The 19,262-nt window shown below is 43.8% G+C and overlaps 1 protein-coding gene across 1 annotated transcript; it reads right to left on the bottom strand.

Annotated features, from left to right (window-relative positions):
* Positions 1–10,900: 10,900 nt before the first annotated feature.
* Positions 10,901–18,984, bottom strand: CFAP107 (cilia and flagella associated protein 107). Its single transcript, XM_078849336.1, has 4 exons — positions 18,314–18,984; positions 15,187–15,300; positions 13,960–14,137; positions 10,901–12,843 (listed from the first exon to the last, which is right to left on the bottom strand). The coding sequence occupies exons 1-4, from the start codon at positions 18,416–18,418 to the stop codon at positions 12,632–12,634; spliced, it is 609 nt and encodes a 202-aa protein (XP_078705462.1). The 5' UTR covers positions 18,419–18,984; the 3' UTR covers positions 10,901–12,631.
* Between the last annotated feature and the right edge of the window lie 278 nt (positions 18,985–19,262).

A 19,262-nucleotide genomic window follows, 5' to 3' on the forward strand; every position in this document is an offset into this window, starting at 1 on the left:
TGTACATGTACATGGGAGGAGGGATAGCTCAGCGGTTTGAGCATTGGCCTGCTGAACCCAAGGTTGTGAGTTCAATCCTTGAGAGGGCCATTTAGGGATCTGGGCCAAAAATTGGGGATTGGTCCTGCTTTGAGCAGGGCTGGGGGTTGGACTAGATGACCTCCTGAGGTCCCGTCCAACCCTGAGATTCTATGAATGGAGACCAGGATGCAAAAAAATCCCACAAGTCTTCAACTGCTAAGTCCCCCCAGCTCAGCTAGTAGAAGGAGTCTGTAACTGGCCACATGGCACCCAACAGCAATCAGGGAGAAACAGTACTGCATCAGTCCCTTAGCTTAGGGGCCGCCACAGTCTGGCCAGGGAGTGCAGGCACTGTATTAATCAAGCAGCAACGCTGGTCTTCCTAAAGCAGGTGCACTGGGGAGGATGGGGCCATGAGCCTCCATGCCAGCTAATAGAACTGCAGGAGGTCGGAGGGGGATATGCTGCAATAAGTGAGCCGGTGTCCGCTGCCATTCCGGGGTGCACGCTCTCTGAGCCCCAGGAGAATGCCAGCAGTATTCCGCTTGGGGACCCCTTATGCATCCCCCAGCCCAAATGCGGCCCATGACTTAAAAAATACAGTCAGGTCCATGTTATCCTTAAATCAAGCCCTTACTGAATCGGCTGCCAAAGATGCACAGCGTGTAACATTTACCTGACAGTCATCCAGACCCACTCGACCAAATATGCAGCCCCTTAAATTAGACCCAAAATATCATCTGAGGCACCAGCCTCAATTACATATTTACCCAAGAGCAGCTCGGAGGCAGAAGAGTACATGTTTATGCAGCCAGTCCACGCTTCTTATTTGAGAGCCCCGGCTGGCTTGCCCAAACATATTTCTAAAACACTGTCCGTGTATTTAGGCCACCCCAGATTGGGAGCTTTCTGGCCCAGGGACGGCATTTGTGGTGTTTGCACACTGCCTCGCACAAAGAGGGTGGGGACCTTAGGTGCGACTGCAATAGAAAGAGTAAAAATAAATTAACAATAAAGAGCAGTTTCCCTGTATGGCGAATACACTGATAGAATTTTCTTCACAGCAAATAATATTGGCTTCAACCAGCCAGTATCTTACTTAGATCTATCAACCACCCCCCATCCCCTGGGTCATTGGATAACAGAACCTAGGATTTTACAGCACCAAAATCACAAGCCTCTACCCCATGAGCTGAAGGAGTAACTCCACTATGTGGTGTAAGTAGTGGGCTCTAATGCTACGTGTTGACTAGACCAGACGTGATCACACTTGCCCAGCATGTTACGTATAGAAATACGTATATATTTTAAAGGGTTATTCTACAGCAAATCCTCAATACCCCCCAAGTTGTTCCTTTGTGATATGTTTTCCATGAACTTATCCTTTTCAGCCTGTGTGGCTCTTGTATTAGATTGAGGGGGAAAACGAGAAAGAACAAAAATAAAGCCTCAATGAGAGAGAGAGCACAGTGTGTCTCTCCTTCGTAACACGCAGCATCAACTCTGTCTCACAAAATGGCAGCTACCTCTGCAAACTGGCAAGCTTTGAAAAGTAAATTTACAGTATAGATTAAAAAAATTATGAGTGTTTACACTGTTGTATACCCTACATTTTGGGTTAGATTGTACAACTCTTGGTAAGCAGTTATTCACTCAAGTAGTCCCATTGATTTAAAGGGGGCTATTTGTGTGAGTGCTCACCCATTTCAGTAAAGGTTGAACAATGAGTTTAGGGTGCGTGTTATGTTTACTAAAGCCTTTATGGGCGCTTAGTGGCTCAGACCTGCTGCCTCCCCGTGCATTGATTGTGTCAATGTACGACCAGTCAAAGTGACTAGAAACCCAGTGAAACTGATCAGGCTGGTTGGACTGTCCACCCCTATTGAAATACAAAAGCATCAAGGGGAAAAGAATAGTTTTAAAAATACTCTTTCCATGTTAATCATTTAAGTTTTTCAGGAAGAACATTATATTTATTTAAATATATAGGACAACATTGTCAAACATGGGGTGCCTAAATTTAGGCATCTTAATCCATCTAAATAAGTGGCCTTATTTTTCAGGCGTACTGAAATCAAAGAAAGCTTTGCGATTGCCCTGGTGGGAGCAGCATCGGGTTCGCTGGGTGCACGTGTTTGGAGGTATTGCTCAGACACAAGTCAGTGGGAGTCCCATGTGCACTTTTTGAGGGCAGAATCTGGCTGTGTCCCCTAATAAGGTGGTGATAATGTTCAGACTAGAGGCACTGTTTAATAACAAATACGCCTTTGGATGCTCTTTTCAGAGACTTACAAGGAATATTTATAGCTTCCAAATGGAGACTTCCTGGCCACACTAACAACCTCTTGTCAATTGCTTGTTTCTCTTTGGGCTTCTCCCTGAAATCCTCTCCTTTTTCTCCTTAAGCAACTTAACCTCCCAGCTGGCATGCACAATCCCTGTTAATGCTGAGCCAGCCAGCCTGCATCATGGTTCCTCAGTCAGCCCCCATACTCCCTGAGATTTTCAGTCCAAAGAATCCAGCTTCTTGTTTGCACAGCTCATCTGGGCTGACACCAGCCTCCTTTGAGGCAGGAAATGTGCTAGCTGTGAGAGGTGTGTATCAATCCTAACTAGCTGCATGCCTCTCTGGTGTCACCGAGATTCAAGTGTGAGCTGGATTTCACTGTGCAAAGCTCCATTGTCCTTCTGTAAGGAGGAATGGGATTCCAAAGGGAGAAGGACTTACCAGGGAAACAAACCTACTGACACTGTTCTAAAATAAATGGGGGGGGGGGCATTATAACCCAGATTGCAGCCAGTTCTTGTGCACAGGAAGCAAAGAGCCCTCCCCTCCTGTATGCCAATTGCATTTGTTATGTCTGTTGACAGCTTCGCCGCCTGCCCCTTTGGGAGAGGCTGTGTCCCCAGCCTCTGACAGCACCATATGCTGAGAAGAGATGGCCCAGAGGCTGTGCCACCCAAGAACTCAGGGAAGCCTCTTGCCTTCTCCTTCCCACTCAGGACTGTGCCTTACTAGCCCGATCTGGCCCTATGCCTCTTTTTTTTTAACATTGTGTGTAGGATTTGTTGTTGTCATTTACTTTTTTTAAAATGCTCCCGATTAAATATACAGCAGCACCCTGCAGGAAGGGCCTGGATGCAACAGTCGCATTATTGCCTATCTGCGGTGCTTTGATCTTCCCTGAATAAAGCGATTGTCTGTTTTTTCCAACATCTGCCCGAGCTGCATGAAACTAGCCCCTTTTCACCGTGTCTCCTGGGGGCGGGGATGCAGCTGTAGTTTGTTGCAGGGGCGAGGAAGCAGCTAAGTGGGGTAGCAACGAGGCCTCTGTAGCCCAAGAAGGGGGACGAGGAGGCATTTTTCCTAACAGACTTTAAATCTAACATTCAAACCATCCTGAAAGAATGAGTTCTCTTCCAGCCTTTGTAAACCAAATATCAGGGGGGCGTTTTTGAAGCCCCACCATGATCCAAAGAATCCTACGTGGTTTCAGTCCTGCCCTTTTGCATTTCCCTTGTTTCAAGTCTACCTCCCCTCTAGCTGGGAGCTTCTATGTCTTAATAAGTTCACTCTCCTGGGTTTTCCTTCAGTATTCCCCATGAGAGACCACTCATTGCAATGGGGCTGCCCGCAAAAATAGAAATAAAATAGACATCGTCGCCCGTGTTTTCGTTTGATAAATTTCTCCCTCTCCCCGTTGTCCTCAGATACAGCTTGGCAAAGCTGCCGTGGGTATTTACCAGCCCAGACTGCCCGTTTACACCCCTTTGGGGGATGACTGTTGATAATGACATAAACAGAAAATATTTTTACTTTATTTTAGATGCTTTCTCTGCAGGCCAGTGGAGGCTGGTTGCAACCCGCAGGCAGGCTCACACTTGAATCAAACAGGCAAAACTGATACCCAAGGTGAGCCAAGTTACAGCAGCTATAAGTATTGTACCGTATCTGACTCAAAAGAGAGTAGACAAAGCTTAGCCAGAGGTCTGGGCATGAGACAGTACAGGCTGTACCAATGTATACCTTTTCATTCCACAGTGGAACAAAACCAAAACCTTTTGAATGTTTTCCCGGAACGGAATTGTGTGAAATGTTCATTTTCTGCTTGGGAAGATCAGAGTTCTGGTTCTGATTTCTCTCTCTTTCTCTGGACAGAAGTGACGAGAGGGCCCTGAACCTAAAAGACCTCTTGACAAAAGCTTTGTTGAACTTGACACATCTCAGTGAAACGTTCCGGCTTTGAAACGGTGTATTTTGACTACATGGAATTTCACTGACAATAGATTCAGAGACTTTAACGTCAGAAGGGACCATCATGATCATTTACTCTGACTTCCTGCACTTTGCAGGCCACAGATTCTCACCTACCTACTCCTGTAATTGACCCATAACCTCTGGAGATCCATAATGTTCTGACCAGCTCAAATAATAACATTATTATTAATTATTATTTTATTTTATTTATTAATAATAGTTTGCATTATATAGAGATTTCTGTTCAAGTACATCAAGGTGATTTTCACACATTAATAATTTCACACAACACCCGAGCGAGATAGGATAAATACTACGACCTCATTTAATAGTGACAGGTTCAGGCTGCAAAACTTGGATCTGCTTTTCAGAGACCTCAGAATTCAGGGGTATTTGGCTCCAGGGATCTGTTTCGAGCCCATCTCTATTTGTAGACTTTCTATTCTTGTCTTTTTTCTTTCCGAAGAATTTGGGGACTTTTTAGTTGTAAAAGTTTCTTCTTCCTGCCAAGTTCAAATCCTAATTGTGAGAAGAGTGGGAGTTTGTGCTGTGTATTTTTCTTTTGTTAACCTGCAATTGAGTGAATGTTTCTATGCTCATATATTTGTCTGTAAAGGTAAGCCACAAAAGCTACCCTGCATATCCGGTCACCCTCAGCTCCCACTGAATTCATTGTTCTAGGAACGCAGATAAAAATATAAGAACGGCAATACTGGGTCAGACCAAAGGTCCATCTAGCCCAGTGTCCTGTTTTCCAACAGTGGCCAATGCCAGGAACAAAGAGGGAACAAACAAAACAGGTAATCAGCAAGTGATCCATCCCCCTGTCACCCATTCCCAGCTTCTGGCAAACAGAGGCTAAGGACACCATCCCTGCCCATCCTGGCTAATAGCCATTGATGGACCTATCCTCCATAAACTTATGTACTTTTTTGAACCCTGTTATAGTCTTGGCCTTCACAACACAAGGAGTTCCACAGGTTGACTGTGCATTATATGAAAAAATACTTCCTTTTGTTAGTTTTAAACCTGCTGCCTATTAATTTCATTTGGTGACCCCTAGTTCTTGTATTATGAGAAGGAGTAAATAACCCTTCCTTATTTACTTTCTCCACACCAGTCATGATTTTATAGGCCTCTATCATATCCCCCCTTAGTTGTCTCTTTTCCAAGCTGAAAAGTCCCAGGCTTATTAATCTCTCCTCATTCAGAAGCCATTCCATACCTCTAATCATTTTTGCGGCCCTTTTCTGAACCTTTTCCAATTCCAGTACATGTATATCTTTTTTGAGAAGGGGCGACCACATCTGCACGCAGTGCTCAAGATGTGGGCTGTACCATGGATTTATATGGGGGCAATATGATATTTTCTGTCGTATTATCTATCCCTTTCTTAGTGATGCCCAACATTCTGTTTGCTTTTTTGACTGCCGCTGCACACTGAGTGGATGACTCCGAGAACTATCCACAATGTCTCCAAGATCTCTTTCTTGAGTGGTAACAGCTAATTTAGATCCTATTGGTTTATATGTATAGTTGGGATTATGTCTTCCAATGTGTATTACTTTGCATTTATCAACATTGAATTTCATCTGCCATTTTGTTGCCCACTCACGTACTTTTGTGAGATCCCTTTGTAGCTCTTCGCAGCCTGCTTGGCACTTAACTATCCTTAATTATCTCAAGCAAATGCCATTCAAACCAGAATCAATTCCATTATCTCTAATATTATCTCCAGACTGTCCTTTCCATTTACGTATAGAATGCCTTGTCATTCCTTTTTCGAAAGTTTATGATGAGATTTCTTATTTCTCCCTTTTTTCCATGTCATTTGTCAAAATATCACCTGCTGAAAGAGCAAAGACGCAATTACATCATCTGTAACTTTTTCCTGTTGAATGAATATAGGCTTTTTAACTTCTGGAGGTGTGGGAGTGAGGTGATTGTGTTTGACACAGTAAGGGGAGGACATGATGACTTAAATGTTTTGCTTTCCAACAGCATAGTAACCAAAAGCAACTAGATACACTTTCACTGTTTGCCCCATAGCATGAAAGATAAGGGCATGTTAATTAGAGAGTTCCATGATATCTTTTATATTTGCCTGTCCTCCCTCAGCAATAGATTACAGCTGTAATATAAGACCCTGGGCCTTGCAAACTCTTATGTACATACTTAACTTCGCTCGTGTGCACAGAACGACTCACATGCACAAGAGTTAGCTGGATCTTGGTCTAAAATTGCAACAGAACTGTACTGAATACAGGGGCAAAGGAGAAAGAGAGAAAGGTACTGCACTGACAGATGCTGGCAGCAGCTCTGCGTTCAGCTTGGAATTTCCTTCATGTACTTTGGAACTGCCTGGAATTGTCTCGATATAGGTCGCTCATTCTGCATCACAGCAAAAACCGAGTCACTAGATTATCAGTACTGTGTTCTCTGGAATATTGCACTGTAGATTATTTGAGTTCGGAGGAATGCGACTGAGATAACTGAGTGTTCATTCAACGTTGGCTGCAGGCTGCTTGATCACAGCCTATTTCTGCCACTCTTGCTGACATTGGGTAGCACCAGAGGGCCTGATCCAAAGCCCAATGAATCTTGCCCGAGGATAGAAACCATCATGCCTGAGGACAGAAAAATCCTGGCTCTGCTGCATTCACAGAATGAGTTCAACACAGGCCGGGAATCTTGAGGTTCTAAATCAAGCCACCGTTAAACAGCAATGGCACATGGATGCTGTTTGCATTCTTAAAGTGAAAAGAAAATGGCTGAGCATTTGCAGTGACTTTATATTGTAAAAGCAAATACTTTGCTACCGGCTAGTCCCAACCGCCACTAGCAACTCCTGGTAGTTTTTTGCATATTTCACTTGTAAGCAGATTATTTTGAAGAGATGTCACGTCCAGTCCGCCAGCATGATATGATTCTTTGGGGTTTTCTGGTGATACACTTTAATTTTACAAGACTCAGTTATTGCATTAGCTCTGACCTGTGCAGCAGGGAGCCCAGCCCTCTCTAATCACAGGCTTAGAATGAATTTCTTCATGCAAGTTTCATGGGGCTCTACCTGTGTGTTTTGATGATTCCCAAGCTGGGCATTTCTCCCCATGTGTAAGCTTTGGTTTTATACATACTGCAGATAATAATCATCAATGTTTCATTCATCATAAATGTTTAATATTTATAAATGATTGATGTCCAGGTTTCCAAGCAAATAGGTAGGACAGTGCTAATGAAGAATACATTTGCATGCATGTCTAACCTGCATTTGGAATATATAGGTTCAGTTTTGCTGTAGAGATGCACACCAATCATGCCATCATTAACGGGAGTTACACATGTTGTGACCTATAGCATGCATTACTTGAATTACAGGTCAAAATGTGGTTGTGGGTATAGGAATCCCAGACATGATGTGTTTCATTCCTTTGAAGGGGACGAGCTTATTCTGGATTCCTTTTAAGGTTACTTTTCTAGTGCTTTTATGACGCAGCATGTTGCTGGATTGCTTGTTGCTTCAGTGACCACTGAAATCTCACTCATCTATATTAATGCTCATTCTTTAAAATTGTCCTGGTTGGATAGTCTTGGGACTCAAAAGCAAAGTAGGACGCTTAATGCTTCATGTATTTAATCAAGACTCTTCTAGCTCAGAGGGATTTCATTAACAATGCTGCTGTCGGATCCCTGGATGCATGACTTGTGCTGAGCCCGCTTGTCTTGTGTATGGCTCTGCAATACTATGGTATGTTCACATAGATTAGCCAATATGCACTTTACCAATAGATGTCACTGTTGCTCTACACAGATGGGACTAAAACAAATGTATCAGTCACTCAGTTGGCTCAGATTTCAGAGTAGCAGCCGTGTTAGTCTGTATCCGTAAAAAGAAAAGGAGTACTTGTGGCACCTTGGAGACTACAAATTTATTAGAGCATAAGCTTTCGTGAGCAAGTGAGCCGTAGCTCACGAAAGCTCATGCTCTAATACATTTGTTAGTCTCTAAGGTGCCACAAGTACTCCTTTTCTTTTTTCAGTTGTCTCAGAAATTGTTCTGAGTTTGAAATCACATGCAACCTGAAAAAACAAAACTCTACATTATAATGGGTAAAATTCAGCCCTTTGTAGAGGCCCAGCCCAGATCTCAGCACCACTCCTGTTGTCCAAAGGCCTTGACCCTGCAAAGACTTGGGCACGTGCTTAACTTTAAGCACATGGATCCTTTCTTGAGCCCTTGGGCTTCACATTTTCAAGCTTTTTGCCAGAAACATGAAGGCTAGAAACTTCATATTTTTTCAGATAAAAGCTCAGACTCTCATGAGGTCACATGACTCCAGGAGCTGGGGCTTTAAGGAAAAATACCAAATATCATAAGAATCACAATAAAATTGCAAGAATTGGTTATACGGTGTTTCATGGGACTACTCCTGCATCTTGGAAGGGGGTTAGACTAGATGACCCCTGTGGTCTCTTCTAGCCCTATGATTGTATGATTCTACTCATGTGATTAAAGTTAAGCACATATATGTCTGCAGGATCGGGCCTTATTGTGATACAGAAGATTAAAATACGTTTTAAAGTAAGTAGAATTTGTTGCAAGTTATCTGCTTTTTCAGGCACACAGAGTCAAGAGCAGTAGCCAGGACTCCTGGGTTCCCACCCTGACTGATTGTGTGTACTTGGGCAAGTTACTTGTGGCTTAGTGTTCCTGCCTGCAAAATTCTAACTTGTGTGACATGGTTTTGTGCAAAATTATGAATGTTTGTAAAGTGCCATGAGCCCCTTGCCTGAAAATTAATTATCGGTATTGGTACCCATAATGAGAATCCGAGTCTGTTCATCAGCTCATGGTAAGTGAAGCAAGATAGAGACAATCCTCTCATGTCGGGCTATCAGTTCAAACCTCAAAGGGAAGTTATGAGGCACACACACATATATTTTAAATAAAACGAAGCAGATGGTGGTGCGGACAGGTGCTATTCTCCTTAACCTTGTCACACAGCTGTATCTGCCCTGTGTTTGTCTTACATACCCTGCTAAGACTGATGGCTCCATGTGCATCACACGGAGGGAGGTTTTAGCAGTGCTAACCACAAGAGGCATGATCCAATCACCCCTGAGGTCTATGGAAAGACCCAGGGGAAGCAGTACATTCTATGCCACCTGGCCAGGTTAATAGAGAAAACGGTTGAAATCCGTTCAGTCATTTTTAGTTACTACTACTGCCTGTAAAGTATGTTAATGCACAGTAAACCTCCCCAGTGGGCTATCTGACTTTTACAATGTGTGATAGCGATGGCAAAAAAAACCCACTGCGATAAATGAGATCCTCCAGGGAAAGGATACTCTAGCATGGAAGGATGGGTAAATAATTGATTGGCAACCCTAATGTGCGGGTATTTGGCATTATTTCAAAGCTTATTCTAGCATTTCACTCTGCGAATGCATTGGTGGGTCCTGGCTAGATAGCAGCTTGTGTCTGAACTGAACCACAGTATGGGCTAAGTTCTGTCCTCAGGGGCAAGGGTGAGTTCAATGCACCTCTGTGGAATGACAGCATCTGGATTGTATCATTAGTCTGTCAGCAGCTCATTCGCAGACTTACCGACAACTGAAAACAGTAGCAAGGTGCCATGTAAAGGCCGCTTCCTGGGATGTCTTCTAGGTTTACGGTGTTTGGTAACGTAAGGCCAGGCAGCATGACTTACTCTGCAAATGTCATGAGACATTTAGTAAGCTACAGCCAAGGGCACATGAAGGTTTGCTTGCATATTGTATTGAGAGCCACCTTGGTTCACCTTGCATCCAGTCGTCTCACAGGTTTATACATATTTGCAGGTTGAGGGGTTGAGAAAAAACAGATTTCTTGCCAGTTTCTCGGAAGCGAGACAAATAGAATTTTGAGAAAAAGAAAAGGCAAGCCGGGAGAGAGACACCTCCTTCCAGGGTAACACCCATGCTGCACAGTGCATTTCTACTGCGGCCACACCAGTGACTGCTCTGGAGACCATGGCACAGTGTTTATATGCTCCACGTGCTTTCTTGGTGGGAGCTTAGGTAATGGGTCTACGCCAGACCCAGGATCTGAACACCTCTGAACTTTGGGGGACTTCAGATGTGGTGGCTTGGGCCCATCTCTTGTAGTATCCTGCTGGAATCCTCCCTTTCTGGGCACCACTCGTGCTCACGGAAGAAATGGTAATAGGAGAGCTTGGGCCTTTTCACTCATCTCCTTGTGCCCTTCCAAAACCAATAACTATTACTTAACCATGTCACCCTCCCCACTCCAGAAATGTAAACCTCCAAAACCCCAAATTTGATCATCCCTAAACAAAGGGAGAAGGAGTTGGATTCCAATCCTAGACCCTGATCCTAATGTTGCAGCTGACCTTCCTTTTCTATGAGGGGCTGATCCGATATCCCTGAATTTTGAGGTTTCAAAATCTGGAGTAGGATTTTGCTGTATGGGCCTATCTCTAAGGAAAGGTAAAAATTAAATGCAGAAAAACATGCATGTGTGCGCGCACGCAAACACACAGACCCGCTTAAAAAAATTAGGTCAGTAAAATGAAACAGCCTTGTATTTGCTTGTTGATTGATTTAATAGTTATATCGCAATCTGTAACAGCCTGTCCCCTAATCTGAAATGAGCAGTAGTGAGAAATGGACACACTATATAAAACCATTACCATTGTGAAACCTGTCCTAAATAGAGATGCCTCACTTTATAACGACACCTGTCATGACCATGAAGTTGTTGATAGTGAAATTGCCATATATCTAATGACAAAAACCTGTTTAAATCAACAGCTTTTAAAGAGGTCTCCCCCTCCCGCTCTGGTTTTCTCCTTATTGTTAAGTTTGTTTTTGTAGGGTTGCCCATGAAAACTGAACTGGAGGCATTGATTTATTTCTGCTTTTAAAAAGTGACTGAATTTGTTTTTAAACAAACAAATGAAAAAACCCCACATGCACACAATTATATGAACTTTGTAAATCAATTTAGGGAAACAAACTTAGTTTGTGTATTCTGCCCAGTTTGAAGGCTCATCTAAACAGATACAGTTTTACTGCCACAAGTTTCTCCCTTTAGAAGTTATTATTGTACTTGAGTGCAAAATGCAAGTGAAGACTGAGACACAGATTCTGCACCCTTTATTCAAAATAACACCTTACTCGGCAATGGGTTGATTGGCATGACTTCCTGGTAGGGTTAGATTGTTCCAGCCTTACTCACACTGGCAAGCACTTACAGAAGTAGTTCCGTAGCTGTGAGTTCGGATGGGACAATCTGGCTTTGAGGGATCAGGTTGAATTCACAGTGTACAAAATGTAATCAAAACAGGCCTGACTAAGAGTTAGTCAAATCCCATTTATCCTGAAAGACTAAATGTTATTCACCCAAATCTTTTAACGCAACCACTAAGCACTTAGAATTTTTGGTAGGCATGAGTCAAACTCATTACAAATTGCAAACTAATTAAATCCCAGTCAAATACCCCAACTTCTTCCTAGCCTGAACAGAACTGTGTTGATTTCTTTGTTTTGATCTTTTTGCACTTACGTAATAGTACCTTCCAGGCTGATGATCTCAGAGCACTTCATAAACATTATTCACCCACCCCCACACGCACAGCCATGAAGTAGGCCAAGATCCTACGCCATTTTACAAATGCTCAGGTAAAACAAAAATATGCAAAACAGGCAGATGCCATGGAAGCAGCATATGGTTTACCTATTGCGCTCATGAACGAGCCTGTATTCACTCTAATATAAAAGTGGTCCCTGGCATAGATGACAGTCCTCATGTGTAACGTGTGTAAATATATAGGGTACTCTCCCTGTATATGGAATATATACCTTACTGCTTCTTTCCACAAGGGAGAGGCACAGAAGGGCCACACCCACCCCTAAATTGAATAAGGTCACTCACTTAGTAGAGGCAGTGAGTGATGGTGACTTTTGTCAGTACATAGGCAAAGCTGATGCACAAAGGTGAACTCAGAGCCATTCACAGCAGCACAGAAAGATCATGCAGATGTCTGATTCGAGCAAGGGAAACAAAGTCCACCCTGTGGAGTTGCCACAGGTCAAAGGCAGAGCTGGGAATGTAATCCAGTCACCCTACATTCCAGTGTTCTGCTCCAACCAGTAGACACCACTCCCTCTATACAGCCTAATTCCTATTTCTGCCAATAGCGCATGGATCAGAATCGTCTTAGTGTTTGGGCAACATGCTGTATTTAAATAGCAGTTATAGTATGGCAAGAAGCACGGTACAGTGTGGCGCCAATGGCTGCCGTGTCTCTGACCGGCTGCTCAGGAGCTTGCAGGCATTTTGGTGAGCCATTACATTCCAGACTTGCACGGAGGTTGTGGGGAAGACGCTACCCATCGCGGAGTGGACCGGTGGCCATTTGTGACCGGACGTCGGCGAACGGCAAAAGCAGAAACAGGTGGCATCTCATAAGAAACAGTGTAGACACTGTTCATCACTCCTGCCTCTTGGTGGGTCCATTTTTTCATTAATTGCTCAAAAAGGCCATAGTTGGTGGGTGGTTCTGGAAAAAACAATGATGAAATGTCACAGTAATAGAAACAAATTCATGGCCACTAGGGTTTCCATAACTCAGGGCACATGGGGCTAATTCAGAACTTCGTGACAACAGCGAGGACAGAATTCAGACCTTCTTCTTCCACAACCAGAAACCTTTACTCCTTGAGTGGAAGGAGAAGCACTGCTAGCTGTTGACAGTGAAGGAGCTATGACACACAGACGAGCAGTTCCGAGTCCATCCAGTCGAGCGCAATGGTATATAGGTACACCCTCTGGTGCATAGAAAAATTACTGGAATTACATTTAACATTTAAATCCATAGTTCACAATATTTCTGGGTAACTGAACCAATTTACTAGAATATGGGTAAAATTTTATAAAGCACCTGAATGACTTAGGAGCCAAAGTGACTTAGACACTTAACGATACTTAGGCTTCTAAGGCCCAAATCCTTAAAGGTATTTAGCCACCTAATTTCCATTCCTACATCAAAATGGGACTCACGTTCCCAAGTCATTTAGGGACTTTTGAAAATTTTGCCCTGAAACCACAAGTGTATTAGGCAGGTGCCCATTCAACCATAAGCACTTAAACTCAGAATGAAGCTTGGGGTACTTCAACCCACAAATTCAGATGTTCCTAACCGGCTCTAACCACTAGACAGGACATTAATGACTTTGTGCTTACGCAATGGGAAATGAACAGAGAGTCTTCCCTGTCTGTTCATAACACTTAGCACTCAGTCTGAGGCACTTTTAATCTTTAAAGAATTTTACAAACATAGGCCAAATTCTTCTAGCAGTTACACCAGTGTTATTTTCACTGGGAGTTGCACTGTTTTACATGGGAGAAAAGTTTGGTCCATTAACTAAACTTCACTACTCTCCTCTGTGGTGGATAAGTATTAATTATTATTATTATTATTATTATTTATATTTTACAGATGGGCAAGCTAAGGCACAGAGTGGGTAAGTGATTGGCCTAAGGGATACAGCAAGCCATTTGGAGATGAAAGGTTAGAATTTAGTGAGGCCTCTGACTCCTAAGGCTTGAATGCTGACCACTAGACCAGACTGCACCTCTGCCTGTGAGTGACTACCAGGATAACACTAAAAAGTACCGAAAATGGGGAAATCTGATTTCTCCGGGAGCCAGGCTAGCTTTTGTCCATTCCATCTACGGAGCGGAGGCAACACAGGATTATAGCCATGTCTGTTGTAATGATCATCGTATTGAGTTACTAAATTTCGGTTGTTCGGTTCTTCATGATGCATAAACAGATGCTGCTTTGGCAGGCCCTGTAAAGAGAGGTCCACGAAACCATATTGCTTGTATGGGCAGAGCATTTAAAAGGTGCTGGAGACTGTTAGGTCAGATTGCGCCCCAGGTGATCTGGCAAATATGGGTCAGAACCCAATCCCAACAGACCCCTGCTTTTGCACTTGCAAAACAGGTACATACATAGTTAGCAGCTTTGCACACACACACACATTCAGGCATTTGCAGGTGCAGTGGGGTATGCAATTGAAAAACTGATCCTCACGTGTTACCAAAGTATTTTGGGGCATGAACACACACATACATGTATCTGGAGGAAATAATCAAGGTGTCTGGGGATGGGGGCATTTTGAAGGAAGAGACATTGTAGGGGGTGGGGAGAACCCTAACATTCTGGAGGATCTGGGCCTCGTTTAGTGCAACATCCTTTCCTGTTACATGGGGGTGCACTGGTGAGAAGAGGGCATAAGGAGCCTCTTCCATGTGCACATCTGTGATCCAGCAGTGCAGGATCCGCTCCAGGCACTCTGCTGGGGGATGCCCTCCCACAGGAAACGCGTCCTATTCCCCCTGCACACATGTTGGGGTTAACAACAGGAACTGCGGGGAGCTGCAAGAAGCATTGTGGGATTTGTATTCTCCCTCTTCTGCAAGCCGTCCTGCCCTGAAGCAGCATGCAGGATGGCTCTGGGGGCCCTAACTTGGCCACTATCACTCTGTACCTTCCCCTGGACACGCACACACACACACTTGGGCAGGATTTTAATCGTAAATTTAATACATGCCTGTTTTGAATGCTGACATTTACAATCTTAAATCTGAGGTCTTGTCTACATGGCCACTTAGTGCACAGCAAGCCAGCGTGTAAATCTACAGTCCTCTAGCCTGTGGTTTCAAACAGCAGCAGATCAAAGCATACTACTGAACTTTTAGCACATGGTAGCAGGGGCCATGTGACCATTCAGCTCACAGTAGGCTGGTGCACTGTAGATTCACACTCCAGCTTGTCGAGTACTAAACCTCTGTATAGTCAAGTCCTGAGGCCCCCTTTTTTTTTTTTTTAACTTACATCAAGTTTCTTCATAATTGTTCTCCTCACTGTTCGATCTGTTCTGTGGTCAGGGAAGCAAATAAAGTCAGTCCCATAGATGCTGTTGCTGGGTTTCCCAATGTCTTTTATAAACTAAAAGAGATCCAAAAGGAGACACTCGCTATGTAGCAATTATTCACACTGAAACAACTGCTCGTTGGGAGAGATTTTCAAAGGCCCAAAGTGCAGTTAGGTGTCTTTTCTACAGGGACCACTCACTGTCAGCCAACTCACTTTACTTACAGTACTATAGGTAAAAACCGGTTGTCACAAAGTGTGGGGAAGTCCGGGCCCTGCACCCCTCTTCTTGGGATTCACCGTGACTCTCAGCCAGCCAGTAAAACGGAAGGTTTATTGGACAATAGCAACACAGTCTAAAACAGAGCTTATGGGTACAACCAGGACCCCTCAGTCAAGTCCTTCTGGGGGGCAGGGAGCTTAGAACCCAGCCTTGGGGTTCCCTGTGTTCGACCACCCAGCCCAAAACTGAAACTCTCTCCAGCCCCTCCTCCTTTGGGCTTTGTCCCTTTCCCGGCCCAGGAGGTCACCTGATTCCTTTCTTCTCCAACCCTTTAGCTCTCACCTTGCAGGGGGGGAAGGGCCAGGCCATCAGTTGCCAGGAAACAGGGTGTCGGCCATTCTCTGTGTCAAGACCCCTGCACACACCTGCCCTCTAGGGCTCTGCAACGATCATACACCCTTATCCCACCACCTAGATACTTAAGAACTGCCTAGGGGAAACTGAGACACCCCCACAATATTCAGAGAAAACATTAAGAGCAGTCCCGCTTCGTCACAACTGTGCTGCTTTATTCAACTATCTACAAACAGAGTGGGAGGAAACACACGCTAGCTAAACAGGAAGGGAGGGATAGAACATGGCTCCGACCTGTAGTACTCTGGTAACCCATTTAATCCCTTAATGACCACTTTACTAGAGCGTCAAACTCCCACTGAGTTGTGTGACTCGCATGTGGCTTTGAAAATGTCTCCCTTTGCCCTTCTGAAGATCAATGGAACAACTGAATTAAAATGAACAGGTCTGGCAGATTTACCCAGGGGCTCTCATGACAAAGGATCCTAAAGCCCCGATGCTAATGACTTCCTGTCCACACTTGGGAGGCACTTCTTGCTTGCAGGGTCTTCTACCCTGAAGACCTTGGCTCAGATGTTGCAATCAACCAGTAAAAACAGTCATTGTAAAAATCCTGGGATGGTTCTTATGTGTGGACATTACAAGCTCACCAATGCCTTGGTGCCACACCTTTTCACCTAGTGCAGGCTTAGCTACTGGAAGGAAATGATCAACTTTCATTTTGATCCTCAGTACATCTACCACCCAGTGCAGGATTGTTCCCTACAGTATATCTTCTGGGATTTTGTCCAGTCTAGTTTTAAAAATCCCAAGTAGTGAGACCTCTTCCACTTCCCTGAGGAGATTATTTCATGGTTTAAAACATCTCACTTTCAGGAAGTGTTTCCTGATCTGCAACCTACATTTTCCCTTTTTCATTTCCTCCTATTTTATACCGCCAGGCAACACCCTAAATAATTCCTCTCCCTGTATAATGTCTATACCCATCAAAGATCTCTTCCCATTGTGATCCTGTCAGATCTCATAAGATAAGTGGTGTCCGGCTGAGTGAGACTTTGGCTGCAATTCCAGGAAATAGTGGGGGGCTGCCGGAAGGAGTTTGAGTGATTTTAAAAGGAGACAGTTCTCTCTGAATCAATACTGAGCCAGTATTAAGATCAGTGTGGTGTAATGGGTCGCTGTGCTGCTGGTCTTGTTGTTCTTTGCCTGACATGTAAAACCAACATCCAGAACAACTGTGGTCATTCCAGTCCCCCTGGCACTTTTTATAAAGAGATCAGGGTGCTACTTGGAGCAGTTTGTGGAGGGAGAAGAGTAATCAGGTCTTTGTTGAACAGTGTTGGTGTGTGCTATTAAACAGCTGCTGTGTTCCCACACTGAGGTGGCTGCAGTTTAGTGGTGGGTATATATTATTTTTATGTATGACAGTGGTGTGTAGGGACCCCAGCCAAGATTAGGATCCCATTTTTCTGTGCCCTCTACAAACAGGGTAAAGACAGTCCTTGTCTCACAGAGCTTACAATGTAGGCTATATCTCTATATACAATTTGTTCCATTTGTAAATTACTTTGAGATACTTTGATATAAAAAGTGTCACTTAAATATAAGATAATTTCTACAGACCATATGTGTGGAAAGAGGCTGACTAGGAAGAACATAAACAATTGCTAGTATCCCAAAGTAAAAGGATCTAAAGTTTAAAAAAAAAAAAAGGTCTTTGGCACTCAGTAAAACTTAAACATGTTTATTTAAAATAGGGCATTGCTTCACCCCCCAGGAAGAACACGTCTGATGTGTCATTATGAACTAAGCTGGTTTCCTGATCAAAGAAGAGAGATTGCAGGGGTTGGCTGCCTCGCTGTGAGAACAAAGCTGTGCTAAAGCAGAATTCAATAAAAATAATGAATGACCATTACAATGACCGCATTGCACTTGACAGATTTTAGTAGCTGGTTACAAAGTATACATGCTAGTACAGGGTTGTCTGCACCCACCACTGAAATACAGCTGCCCCTGACTGGGATGCCTTTCTACAGCACCCAATAACAGTGCAGGAGAAAGAGAGAAAGAATCTCCTATCCACCTGAAAGCACTGGGGAATCGGAGGTAGACAGAACTTAATTACACAACTGGAAGTGAACCGGAAAACTGGAGTGAACGTACCTGGTCTTGGGAGAAGTGCCATGGAATCTTTAATGGCCCAAAGTTGTCAAGACCATTGCTCTATGTGTTGTCTGTAAGAACCTCTCCATCTACACCACATCCCTGGGCATCCGTCATGCTTGGGCATTGCTTTAGTAGTGGCTCAGTGGGAAAAACTACCTCCTGACTAGAATGAATGGAAGCAGGCCAGTGAACTTTGTGGTCAAGGCACCCAGTGTTCTGCCTTTGTTCCTCTTTTGAAACGGGCCTGGATCCAAACTTCCCTAAAGTTTGGTGGTTGCTCATCTCCAGAGCATCAGGGCTGACCCTCTCCATTCCCATTCTCCTTTTTCTTTTATCCCTTCTTACCTTTTTCCTCTCTTCCAACCAGTTTCCAATGAGCACTTTCGCGGAGTACTTTGGTTTGATGTTCCAGCTGGGAGATTCCTTCACATCCCTCTGAGATGTAAGCATGCTTCTTAGACTCAGCAGCACCCTTTCCCATCCACTCCTGCAGAATCAATGGTTCCTCTGCCCTTCTCCTTCTGGGATGTGAATGGTGGTTCTGTGTTCATGCAGCAGAGATCAGGCAGAACAGAATCTATGCTTCCCTCTGCCTGTGTGCAGGGCGAGATGGTTAATGTGTGGAACTCCCCTGCCTTGGAATTGCCATTGTTTGCTGCCTCCATGGTGATCGTCAATGGATGCAAACACTCTCTAGGCAACAGCAGATCCTACTGCTAAGAGAGAGAGGCTCCTGCCGCATTGAAGATAAATGGATTTTTGTTTCTGACTTCAATTGGAGCAGGACTGGATCTTTACACTCCGCATAAGGTAATTTAAAAAAAAAGTAGTCCAACAGTGCTGTACATTACAAAGACGGAGTAGGAAGGACATATTTACTGGACATAATTACTGGAGTTGAAATTTGGACAGAGCAATGGGACTAGCTTTAAGGAACACTTGTTGAATTTAGTAGGGATACAGCCAATAGGATTACAACAGAAATTAATCAGGTGTTTGTAGAAATTACTCTAGAAACCCCCCCTCCCCAAAAAATCAAAAATATTATCCTTTCTACAGAGTTTTTGTAACCATCTTATAAAATTCAATAGCAGGGATATAATTAACTAGATTTGATAGGATGGTTCCTAAAAAGGTTGTGATTTCCTACTAGATTCTATAGAACTTTTCCATAAGGAGGAACATCTTTTACTCATGGAAGTGAAAGAGAAAACAGTGCAGGCAAAGCATCAAGTATGTTTCACTATAAGAGAAGATTTTAGTTCCCTAATAGAACATGAGATTAAACTGATAC

Source organism: Lepidochelys kempii, chromosome 18 (genome assembly GCF_965140285.1).
Source record: "Lepidochelys kempii isolate rLepKem1 chromosome 18, rLepKem1.hap1, whole genome shotgun sequence".
Taxonomy (NCBI): domain Eukaryota; kingdom Metazoa; phylum Chordata; order Testudines; family Cheloniidae; genus Lepidochelys; species Lepidochelys kempii.